At 35.0% G+C, this 26459-nt stretch overlaps 1 protein-coding gene across 1 annotated transcript in view; it reads right to left on the bottom strand.

Annotated features, from left to right (window-relative positions):
- Nucleotides 1-877: 877 nt before the first annotated feature.
- Nucleotides 878-26459, bottom strand: part of LOC149529375 (uncharacterized) — a 31829-nt gene continuing 6247 nt past the window's right edge. Inside the window, exons 2-3 of the mRNA XM_089808140.1 lie at nucleotides 8861-8916; nucleotides 878-2743 (exon numbers count right to left, since the gene is read on the bottom strand). Of these exons, the coding sequence (XP_089664266.1) occupies nucleotides 878-2743; nucleotides 8861-8916 (1922 nt within the window). The remainder of the gene's footprint in view (nucleotides 2744-8860; nucleotides 8917-26459) is intronic.

Here is a 26459-nt window from a genome sequence, read left to right on the forward strand (position 1 = left end):
CTAAACAGAAAAAATAGCTCCATATATATAGAAACAACAATTAACATATATCCTGCCTTTATATATATATATATATATATATATATATATATATACGCAAAATAGCTATTAATATCTAGGCTATTATATAATAAAATAGCTATATGGGTAATGTATAGCTATGTAACCACTTACAATAGCTAAAGGATCAAAATATAGTTATGTACAAGAAAAATACGATATACTATGAAAGAAATATATAACTAAATAAGAAATATTTAGGAAATATATGCCAATATATATATATGTCTATATGCGATATAAGTAAAATGTACTAGACATATATATATATATATATATATATATAAAGGGTTGAAAAAAAAAAAAAAAAAAAAAAAAAAAAAAAAAAAAAAAAACCAACAATCTATATGTATACCAATTTTAAGAAAACAAGAAAGTGAAATTGACCAAAACTGCAAAGAGAATTGAGTAAAAATAAATAAGAAGGAAGAAAATGCCAAGCATGTAGGGGTAAAGGAGAAAATTCATACCTACTTAGTAGACTAGATGACAAGGATAGAGCAGAAGAATCGGTAGGAGGACGCACAAAAAAGAAAGGAGAAAACCACGTGAAAAAATAAACAACACTAGAGACAACAGGACACTAAAATAAAGGAAACCACGATGTCTAAGCACAAAACCCACTCACAAGAAAGAAGCAAGAAGTGTGCTCGGGAGAGAGAGAGAGAGAGAGAGAGAAAACACTGCCCACCATGGAAGAAGAAACAAGCACCAAAAAAGGAAAGAGGAGAAGAGAGGGGGAAAAAAGAGAACGAGAAGAGGAAACAGCGAAACAAAAGAACTGGAAGAGCACGCAAGAAGGGAAACCGAGAAAGCATCAAAGGTGGTGGAGTCTGTTGAGCGTGCTCGAATGGTGGTTGTCAAGGGAATCAAGCAAGGGGCGCCATGAATGGTTAATGGACCACCCATCGTCCCGATTGAGGTTAATGGGATGATAGCTAATGGCAATAGCCTCCTTTAACTTCCTTTTGAAAAGATTGTCCTCTTTTGATAGGATTTTGGTATTCTCCAAACAAATATGATGCTTGGTGGAAGTTGAGTGCTCAGCTAGGGCGGATTTTAGTATCCTCTCATGCTTGATGTCAGCACTGTGTTCTCGGATCCTTGTGATGACAGAGCGACCAGTTTCACCAATGTAGGGCATGCCACATGAGCACTCAATCTTGTAGACCCCTGAGTCTAGAAGAGAGTTGTTTGAATCCTTGAGCGGGGGGATACAATTTCTTAACTTAGAAAGGGGTTTGAAGGCTACCTGGATGCCCTTTCTGGTCAAGATTTTGCCAATTTTTTGGGAGATGCCCTCAACAAAAGGAAGAGAAGCGAGAAGGGGAGGTGGGTTAGAGGAGATCTTATGACTGATGCCAGAAAGATAAGAGGATTTGGCTTGGGTGAGGGCCTTGGAGATTTGCTTATGAGAGTACCCGTTGAACTTAAAAACTTGGCGCAGATGATCAAGCTCTTGGGGTAAGTTATCAGCATCGCAAATTCTATAAGCTCTAAGGGAAAGAGTCTTGAGGATACCAACTTTCTGGGATGGGTGGTGGTGGGAAGAAGAATGGAGGTAAAGATCGGTGTGGGTGGCTTTACAATACACTTGACGACCGAAGGTCCCATCAGGCTTCTTCATGATGAGGACGTCGAGGAAGGGCAACTGGTTGTCAGATTCAAGCTCCTTGGTGAAGGAAATGGTGGGGGCGAGCTTGTTGATGTGTTCGAGAAACTCCTCAAGTTTTTCCAACCCATGTGGCCAGCACACGTTGGTGTCATCAACATAACGCTTCCACCATTTGGGCTTGAGGGGAAAGGTGTGGAGAGCCGTCTCCTCGAAATCCTCCATATAGAGGTTTGCTATGACTGGGGAAAGGGGAGAACCCATCGCCACTCCCTCCACCTGTTCATAGATGACGTTCTGGAAAGAGAAGAAAGTGGATCTTAAGCAGAACTCCACCAAACTAGCTAGCTCATCCCCAACCTTACGCCTCACAATTTGCACAGCGTCATGAATAGGAACCTTGGTGAAAAGCGAAACAACATCAAAACTAACCAAGACATCACCAGGCTCCCACTTGACATCTTGAATAAATTGGACAAAATGGTAAGAATCTTTGATGAAAGAGTTGGACTGCCCCAACAACGGAGAGATAATCTTGGCAAGGTGAGAAGCTAATGCGTAGGTGGGGGATCCAATGGTGTCCACAATAGGTCGTAAGGGAGCACCCTCCTTATGAATTTTTGGAGCCCCATATATGCGAGGGGTCACTTCTTTTGAAGGAACCAATTTTTTCTTAATCACGTCATCAAAGGAGGAGTTAGACACGAGAACTTTGACTTGATTCAAGATTTTAGAGCAAGGATTACGCGGAAGGAGCTTGTAGCTGCTTGGGTCTGAGAGCAAGTCAAGCATCTTGGAGATATAGTCTTGCCTGTTCAAGATCACAGTGGCATTACCCTTGTCTGCCTTGGTGATAACAATATCATGATTATTAACAAAATTACGGAAGGCCCGAGATTCTGCTCCGGAATTAATGCTTCTGGGTGGTTTGGCATGTCGAAGAGCGACAGCACAATCCTGCCTCACTTCATCCGCCGCCTTAGACGGGAGGGAACGGATAGCATTCTCAATCTCAAGGAGGAACCGAAAGTGAGGAATGGAGCGGGGGGGACGAGAAAAATTAAGACCCCGCTTCAACAAGTTAAACGAAAGGGGGTCAATGGTGGCACAAGAAAGGTAAAATTCATTGATGTATTGACAGATGTGCAGATATAGTTAACAGTTGACCCTTAGATTCAAGAGCCCAAATTGAAAACAATGATCACAGATTAAAATTCCCTAAATGAGATAACATTCTTACAATTGGATTTGGGTTCATACAAAGTAATGGTATTAGAAATGGTTCTAGCCAACACACCTCAAGATCAAAATGAAGAACCTAAGGTGCCAGTGTCCAAAAGTGAAACTGTGACACATTTCATAGATAGTATGGTGACTAATTTACAATGTTTAGGAGAGGAAGCTGATCCTAGCATCATCCTCCTCCCAAGATTTTGTCAATTGCATAAAGTTAGTCACTTGAAGTTTGAATGCTCATCTTGATAAGAAGCAGTTGCAAAGGTACTGACACACATAATGGAAAACAAGGAAAAAAGATCCTAATAGCTAAACTCATAAAAAGTCAAGATCTGGTGAACTCATCCAACCTTGTTGAAAAGATTGAAGAGGAAATTGAAGATCTAAACATGTCATACAGTAATACCTCTTTAGATGGTGGAGGTTTGTCTTCTCCTCCTCTGAGTATGATTAAAGTCCAAAGAAGAAGATGATATGTGAAAGGTAAGGGATGGACTTTAGTAGTCATTCATCTTGAACATAAAGTTGAGGAAATCAAAGAGTTGATAGGGGAGATTCAAGATAAACAAGAAAAATACACACTTCCTCTATCTACGGATTATGAAGGGGACTTATCAAGTCCTACACTAGAAAATTTACAATAGGTTCCTAAGGAAAAATCATTCAAGGCTCAAGTAAAAGAGAAGTTAAGGACAAATAAGCATAAAGTCAAAAAACCCAAGGAAAATGCAATTTGGACACTCCACTTTGATGGTTCTAGGTGCAAGATGGGAGCTGATGTAGGTATCAAATTGATCAACCCAAAAGGTAGGTCTTTCTATGTCACATATTAGTTATAGTTTAGATGTACTAACAACACTACCAAATATGAGGTGTTAATTTGAGGACTTCTCTTTGCACTGGAGAAAGGAGTCACATCTATTAAAATTGAGGGGGATTCTCAATTGGTTATACGACAAGTAAAATCCATATACTCTTGCAATGATAAAAGACTACTTTCTTACAAAAAAATGGTATGAGATATATTGGATGACTTTGAAGCCTTAAACATCAAATCCATCCCAAGAAGAAAGAACATGGTAGCAGATGCTCTCACCATCTCACCAAGTGCTTTGCAACTACTTGAAAGAACCAAGTTGAAAATATTTTCAATAGAATTGGTCATTGTTCCATCCATCCTTGACAATATCACAAACTTAAAGGTCTTTCAAGATGATCAACACATACTTGACTTAATCATGTCTAGTCATCATTTCGAAGGACAAGAAATTGATGATACACCAGATGACAGACCTAAAGATGATGGACTTGAAGATGAAGATGGGATTCTGAATTTAAAAACTAACACTATTCCAAAGGGAATGATTGAACTTGAATGTATCTTTGATCATGATGAATCAACACTCAATAGAAGGGTAACCCAAGAAAAGAAAAATGAAGAATGTGACTCATACAATTTGGGTACTAATGAAGAACCAAGAATGGTATAGATAGGAAAAGCATGAAACTCACAAGAAAGGGAAGACATGCTCAAATTACTCACCAAGTATAAAATTTTCATTGCTTAGAGCTATGAAGAGTTGAAGACTTATGATCCTAATATTATCACACATGACATCCCACTAAAGCTTGATGCCAAACCATTTTGACAAAGAAAAAGATCGGTAAATCCTCTCATTGAACCATTAATCATGAAAGAAGTAAAGAAGTTACTAGATGCTAAGATCATATTTCCTATTTTCCATTCCACATGGGTGGAAAATTTGGTTTTTGTATGGAAGAAGATAGGAGAGATTCATCTTTGTATTGAATTTTGTAACTTGAATCTAGCATCTCAGAAGGATAACTACCCTCTACCCTCATTGGATGAGGTATTGCAAATTGTTAATGGTTCAAAAATGATGTCATTCTTGGATGGTTACTCGAGATATGACCAGGTGATGGTTGATGAAGAAGATCATTTGAAGACAACTTTCATGACTAAGTGGGGAACTTTTGCCTACAGAAGGATGCCCTTTGGACTGGTTAACGTAGGAGCTACATTTCAACAAGGGATGGATGAAGCTTTCAAAGGATTGATTAATAGACATATAGTTATCTATATGGATGACTTCATTGTCTTTTCAAAAGATTGAAGTACTCACATTGCTGATCTGAGATAGTTATTCAATAGGTGTCATAAATACAACATATCTCTCAATCCCAAGAAATGCTCATTTGGCATTACTAAAGGAAAGCTCCTGGGACATATTATTTCTAAAGCTAGAATCCCAATTGATCCAAATAGAGTTGAATCCATTATGAAGTTAGCACCTCCACATAGTTAAAAGGAATTGAAGTCTTGCTTTGGAAAGATAAACTTTGTGCAAAAATTCATAAGTGGATTTGTAGAGATAGGTCATCCCCTTAACGATTCACTCAAAAAGGGGGCTAAGACAGAATGGGTTCTCGAGATAAAGAAAACATTTGAAGATATCAAGGTTACCATATCAATAGCCCCAATTCCGATGAGTCCTGATTAAAAGTTGCCTTTTAAGATCTATTCCTTTTCTTCTAAACATTCTTGTGTAAGGATCTTGACATAGAAAAGGGAAAAGGAAGATGAAAGACCAATCACTTTCATGAGTTTTCCTTTAAAGAATGTAGAGTTGAATTATTCAAACCTTGATAAACAATACTTTGTATTAATCAAGGAAGTAAAGAATATTTTTCATTACATACTAAGAAGTAAGGTGTCCACAATTGTTCCTAATCTAGCAACAAAGACACTTTTGATGCAGAATGAACTTGGTGAAAGGAGAGGAAAGTGGATGACCATACTTCAAGAATCTGATCTTGAAATCCAATCCATGAGATTAGTCAGAGGTCAAGGGTTGTCAAAGATGGTAGCTAATAACCAAGATGGAAATGAAAAGGAATTCAAGTTTGACGATGAGACAAATGAGGATGATCAGAAAAGAATGGTTGTGTCACAAGTTGATGTTAATCAAGGAGTGGTGATAGATGTTTGGTATCAAGGCTTTGTTTATTATCTCCTACAACCCCAATGCCCAAAGTGGATGAATAGTTCACAACATAAGGGACTTAAAATGAAATGTGAATCTTATATGCTACATGACAACAAGTTGTACAAGAGAAACTATGAAGGAATTTATCTAAATTCTTTAGGCTGTGAGGAAGAAAAACAAGTCTTGGAACACTTTCATGATAAGTATGGTACAGGACATGGGTCAACAAAAGCAACGACCCACATGATTCTAAGATGGGTTTTTTTTGGCCCTCAATATTCAAAGACACTTTCAAGCATGTATGCTCTTGTCATATCTATCAAAGTAATGCCAACAGAGAAAGGAATCTTATAATGCCCTTACAACCTGTGTATGAGATACACCCCTTTGCAAAGTGGGGGCTAGATTTCATTAGTCTGATCAACCCACCATCATCAACTAGACATGTATTTATTCTCATAGCTACAAATTACTACACACAATGGACAGAAGTAGAAACATTTAGAAATGACACTGAAAAGGTGGTGATAGACTTTTTGGAAGCATTGTTACTAGATTTGGAATGCCATTCACCCTTGTGTGCAATAACAGATTTTCTTTTGCATCTCCATTATTGACCCAGTGGGCATTTGAAAATCAAGTCATGATCAAGTTTTCTTCAAATTACTACCCATAAGGAAATGGGGTAGCAGAGTCTACAAAAAAGAACTTTATCACAGTGATAAGACGATTGTTGAAGGAGAATCCTAGGGACTAGCATACACAAATCAAATATGCATTATGGATGGATCGAGTGAGAGTTAAAAATTCCTTGGGAACTTCTCCATATTTTCTTGTCTATAGACAAGAACTAGTATTTCCACTCAACCTCAAAATTCCTATTTTGAAATTCATGAGTGGGTATGCTAAAGATGCTAATAGAGTACAAATTAGATTGATGAATCTTTTAGAGATAGATGAAAAATGAACAACTATATTGGAGCACATGGCTAAACATCAGGATATTTTGAAAAGATGGTTTGATAAGAGATCCATGATCAAATCATTCAGGATTTCTAACCTTCTTCTACTCTGGGATAAGGTGAAAGAAAAGTCAGGCAACCATACCAAGTTTCAATGCTTATGGACTAGCCCTTATCAAATTGTGGAAATTCTGGGAGAAAACACTTTTAGGCTCAGTTCCTTATAGGGGGAATTTTTTCCTTTACCCATAAATGGGAAGTTTCTAAAGCATTACTTTGAAGCCTAAAAGACAAAAAAAAATTAGTTAGATTTTATTTCTGCATTTAGCTTAGATTTTCATTTTGGCAAGTGTGTTTATTTCTGCAAGTGTGTTTTCTTTCAGTCATGTGTTTCCTTTCAAAGTTGTGTCAGTCCTATAGGGTAAGGTGTACTTGATACTTTCTCAAAGATTTCATTAACCACTCTTTGGTTTCAGTTTCAGGAAGAGGTATTTCTTTGTCAAAACATTTAGACAATTGTGTGTCTTATACCAACCAAGCAATAGATATTTCTTGTGGAAATAGGAGATTCTCAGTCTGGAAATCAGAGGCCTAGACCAACAAGTTCTCAACACTTTGAAAATCTTTAAAATTTGGTTGTTTTAGGTGTTATCAATTTGATGTCAAAGATGACAAGAGATGATCCAAACTTCAACTAGTTCGAATAGGAAGGGTCTCCTTGAAAGGTTGCTAAGATCATTTTTTGGTGTGAGAGTTTCCCAAAAGTTCTAAAAGAGGAACACAAGGGATGTTCACAAGAGATTGAATCTAAGAAATGATGTCAATGTCTTGACTACACAGTCTAAGCATAGTTAGGATGTTAAAAAAAAAAGGAGGAGAAAATATGTTGTTAAGTCTAAAGGATTCTAAAGATCTAAAATTGCAAAAGATACATTCTTAAAACAAATTATCTTGTAGTCAAAGCATTGTTTCACCAAAAGTAACATTTTGAGTGACATGGAGCAATTATTCAAATAGCTAGAAATTTAAAAGAATGTGGCATCCTACCAAGAGCCCTTGAACTAATTCTCTCATCTAGTCAAGCAATTGATTGATAAAAAGCCTTCGTGGATATTCTAAATGAATGAACTGGGAGGAGTGGAAGATTGTTTTTGAGTTATTAGAAAATTTTCATTGACTGCATCCTAACGTGTCAAAGAGAATGAATACACAATGCATACACTGAGTTTGAAGGTTTCAAATTTTGAGGTTTTGACTATAAAGTCATCCAAAAGATGCTTGAGATGTTCAAAGTTTGGTTGGTGTTTGACACACGGTTGAGGGACATGTGCTGGTGAAGAAATGCCTTGGTCATTTCTTCCTTTTTTGGGGTTATTTTTTGTGGTAGCCACAACACACGCCCCATTCTTAGTGAGGAATGGGGACCCCCCCAATTTTTTTGACTCTCGGGCTCATAGTTCGAGAGTCGGAAGAAGATTTTTTTTAGATTTAAAATTTTTGAGTCGAAAATCAAAAAAATCACAAAGGACATTAGAAAATTCAAAAAATAATAACAAACTATTAGAAAATTGAAAAAATCACAAAAAAATTAGAAAATTCAAAAAATAATAACAAAAAATTAGAAAATCAAAAAATCACAATTTTTTTTTTTGGAAAAACACAAAAACATTAGAAAATTCATAAAAATTAAAAATTAAAAACCTCTTAATCAAATAATGTGCCAAGTGCATGCGCATGTCAAAGCTAGCCATGCATCCCACCTACGGTAAGGGTTATAAAACCCTTATTTCCCCTTTCATATTTCATAAGTTTCTTGCAGTGTTTTGGAGCTTCCACTTGTAGAGGTGCATCCTTTTCTCTCTTTTTTAAACATTGTGCACTTTCAAGGGTGTGGCACGCCTTATCGTTGTGCCACCCCATATATACTTCATGCAAGTGCCTTCAAAAATATTTTTCGTGGGCATGCCCCACGTGGCACCCACCCAGCACACCTCACGGTGCCCACACAACACCTTACAAGGTGCCCATGCAGTGCACCCTGTTCAGTGCCACCCACTATCTCCTTCAATATTATTGCACTTAGGGGATTCTAAAAACTAGCACTTTGCACTATTCAAAATTTCTATTCACCAAGTGTGCAACGCTATTTGAGATACTTGTGCTCAGTGCATTCTAAAGAAATCACCCAGTGCTAATAAACTTGCCATACTCATGCTTAGTGCATTCTAAAACAAGCACCCAACGCTAATAAACTTTCCCATAGTGGCATCAAATGTGCCTGCCTACACCTCCTTGGTAGCGCGGTGTGCATCACTTGTGTAACCATTGCGCATGCGTCACCTTGATGGTGCTATGCACACATTTCTATACATACACATTTTTTTAAAAAAAATTGTAAAACAAAAAAAAATTAAAAATTAAAAATGACAAAAAAATAAAACAAAATAAACAAAATAAAATTAAAAATGAAAAAAAAAATAAAAATTTAAAATGATAAAATTTAAAAAATAAATAAATAAATAAAATAATAATAATAATAAAAGGGAATAAAATAAGAAGAGAAGAAAATAAACAAAATGCCCAAGTGGGGGCCTCTTTTTTCTTTTCCCTTATATTTATTTCGATTCATTTTTTTCATTTTTTTAATTAATAAATGCCTTTTTTTTTCTCATAATGTGCAAATAATTGAATGGCGTCCACATTCGGAGTAGCACCCAAACTGGTCATGTTCAAGTTCCAAGGTGTACCTACAAAGTCAAGATTCCACAATGACTATGCTAAGATCAGAGACACCAATCTTGGACACACGGATTTAGGAGATTTCCTGAGAATTTGTAACAAGCCAATAGAGAGGTCATCCTTGGTATGCACATTGATCCATTCTAGATTGGTGAATGCAATGTCACGTCCTGTGACGACACAATTAGTTGGATTAATCATGGCCTTGTCACAACACTTTTTGCCTAATGAGAGGGTGGTCAAGAGCATCACAGGGGAAGTGGTATTGGATCTGCAACCTAATTGCATTGAGAGGGTTTTCCACCTACCAAGAGCAGATTAGTTCATCCAAATTTCCTATGAAGTGACTAAGAGATGGTACAGGGAGCATTAGCAAGAGGCCATTAACATTATACAATCCTCGTACCTAATTGAGAAGCCTCCTTGGGGAAGGATAATCAAAAAAGTGGATAAGACTTGGGGATACATGAAGGAAGACATTGGATACTCCATTATTCTCCTAAGTAAAGTCATGGGTTTACCTACAGCAGGTCACCTCAGCTCATTCATGGTCAACTTGATTGAGACCATCAGATGAGTGAAGATACCATTGGATTGGGCCACCACACTAAGTGAAAACTTGTCTAAGCAACTAAGGATGGTGAAGGACAAGAAGAATTTTTACATGACTTCTTACCTAGTGTACATGCTTGTAGTGAGGGTGAAAAACTATCCTAGTTTGTATAGGAAAGGCAGTATGTAGGACCCCAATGTCTGGCCATACATAGTCTACCCTTAGTTGGTGAAGAAGAAGCTCTAAGCACAGAGCAAGGAGTACAAAATCGTCAATGATGTGTTTATCTTTGCGACCATTTGATTCATTGAGGGAGACTATGAGAAGAGGTTATCTGATGAAGCCAAAGCATAGATCACAGCTCTCAGAGCCTATGTCATCCAGTTCAAGACATTTACATATTTATGGGTAGATGGTGCATCCATCAATCCTAAGAAACTTCCAATATACCCAAGTGACAAGTTGGTACTATTGGAGATCTCTAGGAAAATTGAGTCAGCTTATGAGAAGATAGAGAGGCAATGGAGACCCTATTAGGAATGGCCATTAGTCATTGGGTTGTATTAGGTGAAGCAGAAATAGGATATTTTGTCCTTTGAGTGGGAGTGGGAGAACTATCCTCTTGAAGAATACAACTCTCCCTAGCCATATTTTGACAATGTTGTGAAAGTGAAGAGTCTAGTAGGAAAAGACTTCCATCATAAGGATGTTGTTGAAGATCATTGGATAAATGCCATTAATGACTATGTTGTCCACATTAGGGACTATTGTAGGATGACTTTGTATCTTGTAGAAAAGGCTCTCTAGTTGAACATCCTAAAGGAGATAAGGCAACATGATTCTAAGGAATTATTGGATCCCCTGTTCAACGCAAATAAAGTTGGTGAAAGACCTATTCTAAATGCTAAGGTTTATAGGGAAGAGGGTGATGATATTAATCATCAAGCAAGGCATGTTATTAGAATGACAAAGGATTGGATCAAGAAACCTTTTCCACTTGATACAATTCTTGACACGGTAATCTTCAATCCACATGCTCACCCAGAAAGAGGTCGAGAAAGGAAAGTAATAGTTCCTATCTTTTCGCTCTAGTCCCCTATTAGGCCAGAGATAGTCTACCAGCTTGATCACCCAATGTGATATTATCACCCTCCTAAAAGGAAGGAAAAGAAAAAAAGAAAGAGGACCTCTCCTCAGAGGATTCAAATAGAATAGGTGCCTTCCCAGTAGTAGGAATAGAGTCCACAAGGGTCTCAAGATACTGGAGCTACCCTAGTCTAGGATGAACCACAGCTGCCTCTCATTGTGTCTAGCTAACCAGTAGAGGGAGAGATTACACAAGTCTACATTCCTCCTATGCAAGATGAACCTACTTCTCCTTCTACCTCTAAGAAATAGAAGAAAAAAATTAAGATTCGGATGAAGAAAAGGCAAAGGATTAGTGGAAGATTAGTGCCTAATTCTTCTATTCCTAAAAACATTCCAAACGGACATGAAGAAGAAGAAGAAATGGAATTATAGGAGGAAGAGGAAGAACAAGTTCCCCTATAGGGAAGAACCTAGCTTGCAAGAGCCACAAAATTACAAAGAAGAAAGAGTGCCATGGGTACCTTGCCATCTACTCAAGCAAAACCATTAGAGCTCTCTTCTTTAGAAGATGAAGTACAGTAGTGGGTGGATGAGTAGAGTGAAGTGAGTGGTGGTGTTTTCTCATTATTATATTTTTATTTCATTCCCATAAGTATAGAGTTGATCAAGGATAAGATCAGAGACACCCCTATAAGTAAACTCAACAAGAAGACTAGGCACAGATGCAACCAAAAACATAGGGTCCTGATCTTACTCCTCCATCTCTACCATGAGTTACAATATGGGAATAGGGTTCGGTGACCCCTTTGCTTCATAGTACAGAGGAAGAACATATTCAAAATGAACCATCATTAGAGGAGAAACCAAAACAAAGGGCTACTAATGAAGTGTCAAAGGAAGGAAAAATGGTAGAATATGCACAACAACCTTCCCAAGATGCTAAGAAGTAGGCAATAGAATTCACAGATACTTAGGCTATAGAAGAAGAGTCCTCACAACAAGAAATGACTCCAAGTAAGAGTAATAAAGGGAAGGAGGTAGTTGAACACACCCCTTCATCATCAAGAGCCAAGGCCATAGGGATAGGCATCCCAAGATGGTTTCAAAAGGAAATAATGAGGAGTTCTAAGCCTTAGTTTTGTACATTGGAGGATGACATTTGTGTCATTACAGAGATCTTGAACAAACTCGAGTCTCCATCACATGAGGTAGTACCATTCATGTTTGTCACCACCATACAGAACCAGGATTTTTTTGCACAAGTGGCTCTCCCTCCTGAAGATGCAAGTGCAAAAGACATTAGCCTTGAAGATTATGAGATGAAGGATGTTATGTTGGGAAGACCTACATGGGATTCAACCTGAAAAATGATGACCATGGGAGTCAAAAAGGTCCTTAGGCACATGGAGCAAGATGAGATTGAACTTCAAACACTTTGAAGGAAAGTTGAGATCCTAAAGGGTTATCTAGTTGAAGTCTTTGGTCCTCTTGATCCTGAACATCCTGAACATGCTTTGAACACTATACTTAGAGAAGGGGGAGGTGTAAAATTAGACCCATTTTTGAGAGCTTTATAGGAATGGTTAGGAAGTTTTAAGGAGAAATGTGTCACCATCATCATAGGGAATTTTAAGTTACTACATGCTACATAGGAGAATGTGAATAAGATCGTAGCAAATTTGAAGCAGGACTTCAGTATCATGGATAAGGTACATGCCAAGAGTAAGGATTTGCAAACTCTACAAGCCATAAAGGGCCAAAGATACTGGGTTTTGATTGATGTATATACCAGAGAAGAATTAGACATGATTGATGATTGGATAGAGAAAATAGTGGATAGCAATAAAGTAATGGGGACATTACATGATGAGATCCATCGGCTCAAGGACCAAGCCTGAGAGAAAATTTTGGAAGCAGAAAGACACTACAGTCATGCATGCTTGGATATTTTTGAAGATGAGGAATGAGAGAGGTTGTTACCTATAGAGATAGTAGTAGAGAATTTCAAGAAGATTTTTGTGGAGGTTTTTGATGATGAAGACATCTGACAAGCCTTCAGGACAGAAGAAGCCGTATTAGAGTTGGACACCAAACTGACAAAATTTGTAGAGACTCAAAAAAAATTGGATAACTATATATAGAAGATCAAGGAAAAGTATGAGGCTTTAGATCTTCAAGATGCTACTAAGATAAATGAGATGACAGAGAAATTCAAGGGCAAACATCCAAATGTAGCTTTGGGATGAAGAAGAACAAAACCCAGATGCCAAAATTTCAATTTTGACACTTAGCAAAATTTTGAGATTTTTGACCCTATCAAGGTCTACAGCTCTGCAATTCAAAGGTGCGCCGATAGTTAACTACCAGTTCCAACAATAGTGCCTTCCATGCATTGGGAATTCATTCTAACAATGGTTTAACTTTGATACATGCCTAGTGAAGGACCAGCTTCTATTTTTGACACCTCCACATGCTCCTACTTCGATTGAAGGCTTCCTTCTACTTTCTCTCTCATTTTTTCTCCATTTTTTGACATGTAAAGAGCTCATGCATCCAATTAATGAATAAAATATGGATGGAGTCCCTCTAAGCACCAGATTAATTATTAGTCTGTATATATTTAGTTTGTTTAATGTTGTAAAAGCATTTTATTACATGAAGATATCTCTCACTGTCAACACAAATTAAGGAGATGATTTCTTATAAATACCCCATTGTAAAATGTAACAAGGGTTGTCATTATTATGCAATAAAATTATGCTTTTGGTACTTGCATTTGGAGTGTACTGATTCTTTCAAGAATGTCATTTTTTTGTGAATTTTATTCATTAGATTGTGATTGAGCCAAAGGTTTATTGCATTATTTTTGGTTGTGCAATCTTTTAGTTCTGGTGTCTGCTACAAATTTATAAATTTTGTTTGACATATTGAGCTTGAGAAGAGATCATCAAATTGTGCTTGCATAGCCTTTTCTCTCATATGAGCGCACTTTCTATGGCCTTGTGATTTGATGAAAGGTGAAATATCATATGATTGTTAAAGTTTCTCACCGACGATTACATCAGTGGATTCTAAGAAGCACTGCTCCTGTTTTCATTGGTTTCCTACCAATTTCTTCAAAAGTTTAACTCATAGCATTTTGTTTTCTATAGCTTATGTCCATTTAGGATTTCAATTTCATGTTATTTTCTTTTAGTTTCATTATTTGCTTTGCTAACCCCTTGTTAGAATAGGAACTCATTTTAGTTGCATTGTTAGAATTGCATTCATTGAAAAATCAAAAATTACAAAAATATTGTTCTTTTGTGTGTGATTTTGAGATAGCAAATAGATTTACTTCATTCTAATATTATAATCAGAACTAGTAAAGAGCTCCTCATGAACAATCACATTTATCTTCAACTAAGCAAATTTTGGTACATCACAAGACATATACTAAACCTTGGAGTTGATCCCCAAAAGATTAGCTTTTCAAGAGAGGAATTGTGCAATGGATTCCTGTCGTTGACCTCATGCAAAATGACTACCCAACATGTACAAACCCTATAAAGGAAAAAACCACATGGGAACTAACAACCCAAAAATTTTACTCTTCTAAAGTGAACTCTGCAAGGAGCCAACCTTGTTAAAGGTTTACATTCACATTTTTTTTGGACCTAGTTAGAGGATTTTAACCAAAGATATTTTTTTGCATGCTATAAAGGATCTACTCACATCACTAATCAATGTTACCATATAGGATTTCACAGACTTTTTATATCCACTCAATTAAGATATTTTATCTTCTCCTTAAATAGTTAACTTCTTCATTCCATATCCTTAAAAATTTGTCACTTAATTACAATAGTAGATCTCAAATTCACTACATCTAGTCATTTTTTCAACTTGTAAAATTAGAAAATCTTCTCCATACAATCATCTTTGAATTATTCCAATTATAGATATCATTAAAAATTCATCCTTATCATGTATGCTTCTCAAACATTCTCAATTTTCACCATTTATCAGCCTCAAATTAATCTTTTATTTTTTTCTTCACTCAATGGACATTGAAACTTCACTTAGGCAACACATCACTTGGTTAACACTAAAATTTGACTTTTCTTTGCCAAACCCTCAGTGACAACTATAATCACTTAGTTAATAGTGTAGTCCTTCTTTCACTGAATCACTAGTAATGAACTTAATTACAACATGACATGATTGAAAAATAATCAAACCAACTTTATATTGTCATGGTGTAATTCATTCAAGTACCCATTGCATACCAATACTTATCAACTCATCATCATCATGCTTTCTTCAAATCCTCTTCATCAATCAAATGATATGGTACTCTACTACATTAGCATAATGTATAATCATTCAAGGCTTAGCATAAATGACAATATAACAACTCATGTGACTCTTTTACATAAAATAATAGCATTCTTAGTTACATTATCAATTGGGGCTAACAGTTTAATGGGTTGAAATGGATCATAGTGTATCCTATGACCTCTTTTAAACTCATGATGTATGTCCCTAATAGGTTGAGGATCCCCAAGAACATATTTTATTTTTTAATGGGTTGAAAGGGATCTTAGGGTATCATATGACCCCTTTCAACCCATTATAACACATAATGTATGTTCATATGGGGTCCTAAGGCCCCTAGGTACATATGTTGTTGTGTAATGTGTCAAAAAGGGTCATAAGGTACCCTATGTCCCCTTTCAACCTATTCAAACACATGATATATATTCCTAGAACATATGTTCTCCTGTAATGAGTTGAATGTGATCATTGGGTATCACTGGAACACATGTATGTTCCTAGGGGTTCAAGGACCCCAAGGAACATATGTTTTTTGTCAAATGGGTTGAAAGGTGTCATAGGGTATCCTATGACCCCTTTCAACCCATTCAAACACATAATGTATGTCCCTATAGGTCCTATGACCCCTACAAACATGTATTGTCATGTAATGGGTTGAAAGGGGCCATAAGGAATCCTACAACACCCTTTGACCCATTGGAACACATGATGAATGTTCCTAGGAACATATGTTGTTATGTAATGGGTTGAATGGGTCATATGATATCCTATGGCCCCTTTTGGCCCATTTGAACATACAATGTATGTCCCTAGTAGTTTGAGAATTCCTAGGAACATATGTGATCATGTAATGGGTCAAAATAGGTCACAGGGTATCATATGACCCCTTTCAACCCATTGGAAAACATGATGTAGTTTCTTAGGGGTTCAAGGACTTTTAGGAACATATTTTTTCTTGTAATGGGTCATAGGGTATTATATAACCCCTTTAGACCCATTAGAACACATGATGTATGTGTCTAGGGGTTCAAGAACCCCTATGAACCTATGTCATTATGTAATGGGTCACAAAGGGTCATAAGGTATCCTATGACCCCTTTTGACCCATTCAAACATATGATGTATGTCCCTAGGGGTCCTTAGACCCCTAGAAACATATGATGTCATGTAATAAGTTGAAAGGTGTCATAAGGTATCTTATGACCCCTTTCAACCCATTAGAGCAAGTGATGTATGTTCCTAATGGTATTTGAACCACTAGGAACAAGTGTTATTGTGTAATGGGTCAAAAGGGGTAATAGGGCATCCTGTGACCCCTTTTGACCCATTGGAACACATAATGTATGTTCTTAGGGATTTGAGGATCCCTAGGAACATATGTTATTGTGTAATGGGTCGAAAGTGGTCATAGGGTATCCTATGACCCCTTTCGACCAATTTGAACACATGATGTATGTCCTTAGGAATCCTCGAACCCCTAGGAACATATTTTGTCATGTAATAGGTTGAAATGGTTCATAGGGTATCCTATGACCCATTTCAACCCATTATGACATGTGATGTATTTTTATAGGGGTTTGAGGGCCCCTAGGAACATATGTTGTCATGCAATAGATTGAAAGAGGTCATAAAATATCCTATGACCCCTTTGAACCCATTTGAACACATGATGTATCCCTAGGGTTTCTATGACCCCTAGGAACATATGTTTTCTTATAATGGGTTGAAAGTGGTCATAGGATATCCTATGACCCCTTTCAGCCCATTCAAACACATGATGTATGTCTCTAGGGTCCATAGACCACTAGGAAAATAGTCTATTGTGTAATAGGTTGAAAGAGATTCTAGGATATCCTACAACCACTTTTGATCCATTCAAATACATGATATATGTCATTAGGTTTCCTAAGACCACTAGGAACATATGTTGTCATGTAATGAGTCGAAAGGGGTCATAAGGTACCCTATGACCCCTTTCAACCCATTAGGACAAATGATGTATGTACCTAGGGATTCTAGGACCCCTAGGAACATATGTTGTCATGTAATGAGTTGAAAGGGGTCATAGGGTATCCTATGGCCCATTTTGACCCATTTAAACATATGATGTATGTCCCTAGGGCTCCGAGGAGCCCTAGGGACATATGTTGTCATGTAATAGGTTGAAAGGGTTCATAGGGCATCCTATGAGCCTTCTTAACCCATTCAAACACATAATGTATGTCCCTAGGGAATCTAAGACTCATAAGGACATATACTATCATGTGATGGGTCGAACGGACTCATAGAGACATATATTTTCATATAATGGGTCGATAGGGGGGACACATATTGTCATGTAATGGGTTGAAAGGGCTCATAGACTATCCTATGACACCTTTTGAGTCATTGGAACACATGATGTATGTCCCTAGAGGTCCTACACCATTAGGAACTTATTTTATCATGTAATAGATCAAAAGGGGTCATGTGGTATCCTATGACTCATTTAGACTCATTGGAACACATTATTATTGTTCTAAGGGGTCTGAGAAACCTTGCAAACATATGTTGTCATGTAATGGGCTGAAAGGGGTCATCCTATGACCTCTTTAAACCCATTCATACACACAATGTATGTCCCTAGGGGTTTGAGTACCCCTAGTAACGTATGTTATCATCCTATGACCCCTTTTGACCCATTGGAACACATGATATGTGTTCTTAGTGGTCAAAGGATCTATAGGAACATATCTTGTCATGTAATGAGTTGAAAGTAGTCATAATGTATCCTATGATGCCTTTCAACCCATTCAAACACATGATGTATGTATTTAGGGGTCTTCAAACTTCTAAGAACATATATTGTCTTTTTATAGGTCAAAAGGGGTCGTAGGATGTTCTATGACCCTTTTTGACCCATTAGAATACATGATATATGTTCATAGGGGTTTGAGGACCCCTAGAAACATATATTATCAGTTAATAGGTTGAAAAAGGTCATAAGGTATCCTATGTCCCCTTTAAACTCATTTCAACACATGATGTATGTCCATAGGGGTCTTAGGACCCCTAAAAACATAAGTTATCTTATAATGAGTCAAAAGGGGTCATAGGATATCTTATTGCCCCTTTTGACCCATTTGAACATATGATGTATGTTCCTAGGTGTCTAAGGACCCCTAGAAACATATGTTGTCATTTAATGGATTGAAAGGGGTTATAGGATATCATACAACTCCTTTTGACCCATTTAAATACATGATGTATATCCCTAGGGGTCTAGGACCCCTACAAACATATGTTGTCATGTAAAGGGTTGAAAGGGGTCATAGGGTATCCTATAACCCCTTTCAATCCACTGGAACACATAATGTATGTTCTTTAGGGTATAAGGACCCTTAGGAACATATGTTGTCATTTCATGGGTTGAAAGGAGTCATAGACTATCCAATGATTCCTTTTGACCCATTAAACCACCTAATGTATGTCCCTAGATATCCTATGAGCTCTAGTGATATATATTGTCATGCAATGGGTCAAAAGGGGTCATAGGGTATCATATGACCCCTTTTAACCCATTCAAACATGTGATGTATGTCCCTAGGGATCCTAGGACCCCTAGGAACATATATTCTCATGTAATGGGTCAAAAGGGGTCATAGGCTATCTTATGTCTTCTTTAAACCCATTGGAACATGTAATGTATGTCCCTAGGGGTTCTAGGACCCCTAGGAACATATGTTGTCATGTAATAGGTTGAAAGGGGTCATATGACCTTTTGACCCATTGGAACACACAATGTATGTTCCTACGGGCATATGTTTTCGTGTAATGGGTCAAAAAGGGTCATAGGATATCCTATGACATGTTTCAACCCATTCAAACATATGCTATCATGTAATGGGTCAAAAGGGGTCTAGGGTACTGTATGACCCCTTTCGACCCTATAACCCCTAGACATGTATATAATATATAAATATAAACATATAATATAATATAATATATTATCAAATATAATATAAATTTAATATATATCAATATATATGTATATTGATATAGTGTAGTTATCTTGATGCAGAGAGCACAAAAAAAGTGGTCTTTATGGGCCTTCCACAAAATTTGAAAGTTGTAGAACCAACTCTACTCCAACACTCCTTAACCCTTACTATGTTCATAGACCTAATAGGCCTGATTGGGCTTGGATTGCAAAGCAAATACCAAGGAATGGGTACATAGAATCAATTAAAAACTTAAAATATATTATTCCACTCAATTCTTAGGTATGGATTCACATTTATATTCATTTCCAACCATTCAAATGAATGCAAGAATGTTGCAACTTTTAAGAACAATTTCTCAGCAAGGGAAGAATTTAAAATACTTAATTAGTCATTTCTAACTTTTACCAATGAAATAATTGAGACAATTTATTTTTTGAAATTAAATAAAGTTAATTTCCAACATTTTCCCAAATTTTTAGCCAAATCCAAGAAAGGAAATAAAAGTTATTGCAATTTCTTGAAAACTGTTCATATTGTGACAGAATCTAACCAGTCTTCACCAAAATGACCATAACTTATTCCAAACATAATGTAAATAATCCAAACCAAAACCAAATCAATGCTAGATCATATTACTTTATGAAAATATAATTTTTAGGTCTGTATCACTCAAAATGAATTTGCATAAACCAAAACCTCAGAGAAATTATAGGAAAAACTAACTAGAAAACTAAAATATACAACATCAAAATAAGTTTTCTTCCATTCAAAATCCTTCCTCCAACTTCTCCAACTTACCAAAATTGTCCAACTTACAATTTATTATTTTGGAGACCAAATATATATAATTTGGAATCACATTAAACTCTCCAACCAACCTACAACTACCTTGTCATTACAATTTTGGCAACTTTTGAACAACTTTTAAAATTGTTATCCAAATGAATTCAAAATTTCCATAAACTCTTAAAATATTATAGAGATGAATTTAAGACTCCAATTAAGCTATTTCCACTCTAGTTTGATACATTTGAGTGGTTTTAGCACACTTGACATTTTTCAGGACCTTGTAAGTCATTATGTTTTTCATGGCTTTTATAGCTTTACAATATAATTTGAATGAACTCCAAATGGTATTTAGGTCCTTACATAACATTGAAACCATATTAAATACAATTTATAATATGAATTTATCTATGAGACATAAAATTAATGGGTGCTCCTACACCATACTCCCCAACTTTGAAATTTTTCCAAGTCCTCTTGGAAATGGGGTTTCAAAAATCTCTTCATCTTCACTTTTGGTCTTTCAATCCTTTTGCATGAGAATATTAACCTATTAAGAAAAAATTTATGTCCTCTCTAATCTAGCTTATTCATCACCTACATTGAAATGATCATAACAAAAAAAATCATGGGCAAAATCAATTGATTAGTATCAAAATCAATCACAAAATTTGCATCTTTCTTCTCCAATCTTCTTGGCAGCTATTTCCTTTTACCATCATTTTCATCATAAATCTGATCACTCTCTACTATTTGTTCATTATTATCCCTGATCTCTGAAAATTATTTAACATAATCATTATCAACAATGTCCATCTTGATGGAGTCTTCAATTGGTTTAACTTTCTTATTAGATTCAATCAACTCTTCCTCTTGTGTTTCTTCTATCCTTGTTTCTCCTTGTTCTTCCTTAAGTTCATTCTATTTTTCATCTCAATTTTCAATTCTCAATTCTCAATTCTATTAATGCTCTAGGATTTTAGGAAGTGCCTCCAACTTCTTTGTATTTTCCTTTACTTATTTTCCCACTATTTTAATCTCATCTTGTCTTCTCTTTTTTTCTTCCTTCTTCTTCTTTTGTGAATCCATACCATGAAAGTTACAATGCTATAATTTCATATATAAATTCATTTTCAATAAATTCTCTTTTACCTTTCTTCCTCTTGTCTTTGATACCTCTCTTTAGACATTTCTCCTCCTTTGTCTCTTGGCTTAGTCTCTCGGTATCTAGGTTATCTCTTCAACCTGTAAAAGAAAAACACATGACCAAAAAATAACTTTTGCCCTAACCTTTTGTGCTCTAATACCACTTGATGTAGAGAGCACAACAAATGTTCTTTACAAACCTTGCACAAAATTTGAAAGTTGTAGAACCAAGTCTACTCCAACACTCCTTAACCCTTGCTATGCTCACAAACCTAATGGGCCCAATTAGGTTTGGATTACAAAGCAAGTACCAAGGAATGTGTACATAGAATCAATTAAAAACTTAAAAAATATTATTCCACTCAATTCTTAAGTAGAGATTCACATTTATAGTCATTTCAAACCATTCAAATGAATGCAAGAATGTTGAAACCTTTAAGAATATTTTCTTAGTGACAAAAGAATTTAAAACCCTTAATCAGTTAGTTATAACTTTTACCAACGAAAGAATTGAACCAATTACTTTTGTGATTCAATTAAAATTAATTAACAACATTTTACCCAATTTGTAGCCAAATCTAAGAAAGGAAATAAAATTTATCTCAATTTCCTCAAAATTGTTCATACTGTAACATAATTTGACTAGTCTTCACCAAAATGACCATAACTTTTTCCAAATGTAATAAAAATGACCCAAAAACAAACCAAATAAAATCTATCTCATATACCTTTTTGAAAATATAATTTCCAATCCTGTATCATTCAAAATGAGTTCACATCAACCAAAAAATTAGAGAAATTACAGGAAAAAAAACCTAAAAATGAAATATACAACATCAAAATAAGTTTTCTTCCATTCGAAATCTTTCCTCCAACTTCTCCAACTTACCAAAATTATCCAACTTACAATTTATTATTTTTTGACCAAATATGTATAATCTGGAATCACATTAAACTCTCCAACCAATCTACAACTACCCATTAACATATTTAAACCAACTTTTAAAAAGTTGTCACCAAGTTGTAAAAGTTGTCATTACAATTTTGGAAACTTTTGAACAACTTTTACAATTATTATCCAAATTATTTAAAACTTTCCATAAACCCTTAAAATATTATAGAAATTAATTTAATACTCCAATTAATCTATTTCCACTCTATTTTGATACATTTGAGTAGTTTATTCACACTTGACATTTTTTAGGACCTTATAAGTCACTATGCTTTTCATGACTGTTATAGCCTTACAATATAATTTGAATGAACTCCAAATGGTATTTAGGTCCTTACATAACATTGAAACCATATTAAAGAAAATTTATAATATTAATTATCCATGAGACATAAAATTAATAGGTGCTCCTGAACCATACTCTGCAACATTGAATTTTTTCCAAGTCCTTGTGGAAATGGGGTTCCAAAGATCTCTTCATCTTCACTTTTGGTCTGTCAATCTTTTTTCTTGAGAATATTAATCTATTAAGAACAAATTTATGTCCTCTCCAATCTCATTTATTCATCACCAGCATTGAAATGAGCATAAAAAATGGGAAAAATCAATTCATTAGTATACAAATCAATCACAAAATTTTCATCTTTCTTCTCTAATCTTCTTGGAAACTCTTTTATTTTACCATCATTCTCACCATAAATCTGGTCACTCTCTACTATTTGTTAATTATTATCCCTTATCTCTAAAGATCCTTAAACATAATCATTATCAAAAATGTCCATCTTGATGGAGTCTTCAATTGGTTCAACTTTCTTATTAGATTCAATCAACTCTTCATCCTTTGTTTCCTCTATCCTTGTTTCTCTTTTTCTTCCTTAAGTTCATTCTCTTTTTCCACATGTTTTTCAACTTCTTGAACTTTTGAAAAATTAAATTCTTCATCTCCTTCCCCATTATCAATTCTCTTCTTTAGTATTCTAAGAAGTGCCTCCAACTTCTTTGTATTTTCCTTTACTTCTTTTCCCAATATTTTAATCTCCTCTTGTCTTTTCTTTTTTTCTTCCTTCTTTTGTGAATCCATACCATGAAAATTACAATGCATAAATTTCATAAATAAATTCATTTTCAATAAATTTTATCTTACCTTTCTTCCTCTTGTCTTTGATACCTCTCTTTAGGCCTTTCACCTCCTTTCTCTCTTAGCCTAGTCTCTAGGTATCTAGGTTATCTCTTCAACCTATAAAAGACAAACACATGACCACAAAATAAATTTTTTCCAGACCTTTTGGGCTCTGATACCACTTGATTTAGAGAGAAAATAAAAATTTCCTTTATGGTCCTTCCATAAAATTTGAAATTTGTAGAATAAACTCTACTTTAGCACTCCTTAACCCTTACTATGTTCATAGACCTAATAGGCCTAATTAGGCTTGGATTACAAAGCAAGTACCAAGGTATGGGTACATAGAATAAATTAAAAATTAAAAATATATTATTCCACTCAATTATTAGGTAGGTATTCACATTTATAATAATTTCCAACTATTCAAATGAATGCAAGAATTTTGTAACTTTTAAGAACAATTTCTTAGTGAGGGAAGAATTTAAAACCCTTAATTAGTCATTTATAACTTTTACCAATGAAATAATTGAACCAATTGATTTTGTGACATTAAATAAAATTTAATTAAAAATATTTTCCCCAATTTGTAGCCAAATACAAGAAAGGAAATAAAAGTTATTGCAATTTCCTCAAAAATGTTCATATTGTGATAGAATATAACCAGTCTTCACCAAAATAGCCATAACCTATTCCAAACATAATGAAAATAATCCAAACCAAAAAAAAATGAAAGCTATCTCATATACCTGTATGAAATTATATTTTTTAGGTTTGTATCATTCAAAATGAGTTTGCATCGACCAAAACATTAGAGAAATTGTAGGAAACAATAACCAAAAAACTGAAATATACAACATCAATATAAGTTTTCTTCCATTCCAAATCCTTCCTCCAACTTCTCTAGCTTACCCAAATTATCTAGCTTAAATTTTTTTATTTTGGAGACAAAATATATATAATAATCACATTAAACTCTAAAATAAAGATACAATTATCCATTAACATATTTAAACCAACTTTTAAAAAGTTATCACCAAGTTGTAAAAATTGTCATTATGATTTTGGCAACTTTTGAACAACTTTTACAATTATTATCCAAATGACTTAAAACTTTCCATTAACCCTTAAAATATTATAGAGATGAATTTAAGACTTCAAATAAGCTATTTGCACTCAGTTTTGATACATTTGAGTGGTTTAATCACACTTGACATTTTTCAGGACCTTGTAAGTCACTATGCTTTTCATGGTTTTTATAGCCTTACAATATAGTTTGAATGAAATATGAATGGTATCTAGGTCCTTACATAACATTGAATCCATATTAAAGACAATGTATAATATGAATTTATCCATGAGACATAAAATTAATAGGCGCTCATATGCCATATCTTACTAATATGTATAGTAATGTTTTTTGACAAGCAAGAGGTTGAATCCATTGATTAAAATAGTAAAAGATTACAACCCAACTCGAGAGTCACTGAGAGGAATTGGGTAGAAGTCCTTTAGTTTTGCCAGTCATTTGAAAGATACAATATGTGAATCATAATTTTATTCATTTCATAATAATATGTATAGTAATATTTTTTGACAAGCAAGAGGTTGAATCCATTGATTAAAATAGTAAAAGATTACAACCCAACTCAAGAGGCACTGAGGGGAATTGGGTAGAAGTCCTTCAATTTTGCTAGTCATTTGAAAGATAAAATATGTGAATCATAATTTTATTCTCTCATTTTATTGTGCATTCAAATTCCCTTCATCCAATTCAGTCTTGAAATAACACAACCAAACCACCAAATAATTCATGGTCTACTTTGTTAATCTATTGTTTGTGATATTTTAAAGCCACAAATCTAGAATTTGTCATTTTTTAAAACCATATAGCTTAAAATGAGATAAGAGGACTAAGAACTATCATTAACAAAACAAAGAAGAGGTAGAAAAAATGCAAATGAACATAAGAAGAATTTGTTTATTGAAAATTGAATTCAAAGTACATAGTCTAGATGAAAAGTCAATCAATAGGCATAAAAGAAGGCGATGGAGGATCTTGATGCCTTGATACCTCTTCATCCTCTACTTATGAGGTATCCAAACATCATTACCAAAATAAATTTCATTTTTAGTAAGATCACACTTGCATTAATATTGTATTCATTAGCATATTTATCCCTTTAATGATGTCCTATCCTTATTATAAATATTAACTACCTTATCTTATTGAAAGATTGATTCCATGATTTGCTAACTCATTCATCGTCTTGTTCCCTTCACAATATATATGGATGATTAAAAAAAATTCAAAATAATTACAAAGTACTAGGACTTTGGATAATTGGGTATCTAATTTCTAGTTGGTTAGGGATCATTTCCTGAGCACCTTGACTATTATGGGTGAATCACCTTCTATTTATAGTTTCTTAAGTCCCAATTCCTTACAAATATCCAAATCCTCTACTATAGCTAAAAAAAATTCCCAATTATTGATATATTCCATGATTTCTTTGGCTATATATGCAATCTATATATCTTCATCATTATGAATGTTGCATATTATACCATCCTAACTAGATTCCCCTAGATGCTCCTTCAAAACTAAGCATATACCAAGATGTCTTAGGGGCCTTCTGATGTAGGAGTATCATGGTATTTCTTGGTGACTACTTTAGAGTCCTTGGAAGGATGATTGATGGTTACTTTGGAGATAATTTTTCTATTTACCGAGTGTTCTCAGTTAAGCTTTGGTTCATTCTCAATGAATTAAGGAGCTTGGTCATCCTTGGATAGTTCTCATTTAGAAGGAATGTGGCCTCACCAATGAACTCGGTGGATGAATGGACATAGCAATCCTGGTGGAGCTCAATCATTGAAAGGAGACCAATAATCT

Source organism: Cupressus sempervirens, chromosome 11, assembly GCF_028749045.1.
Source record: "Cupressus sempervirens isolate cs-2001-9-10 chromosome 11, ASM2874904v1, whole genome shotgun sequence".
In the NCBI taxonomy this organism is placed as follows: domain Eukaryota; kingdom Viridiplantae; phylum Streptophyta; class Pinopsida; order Cupressales; family Cupressaceae; genus Cupressus; species Cupressus sempervirens.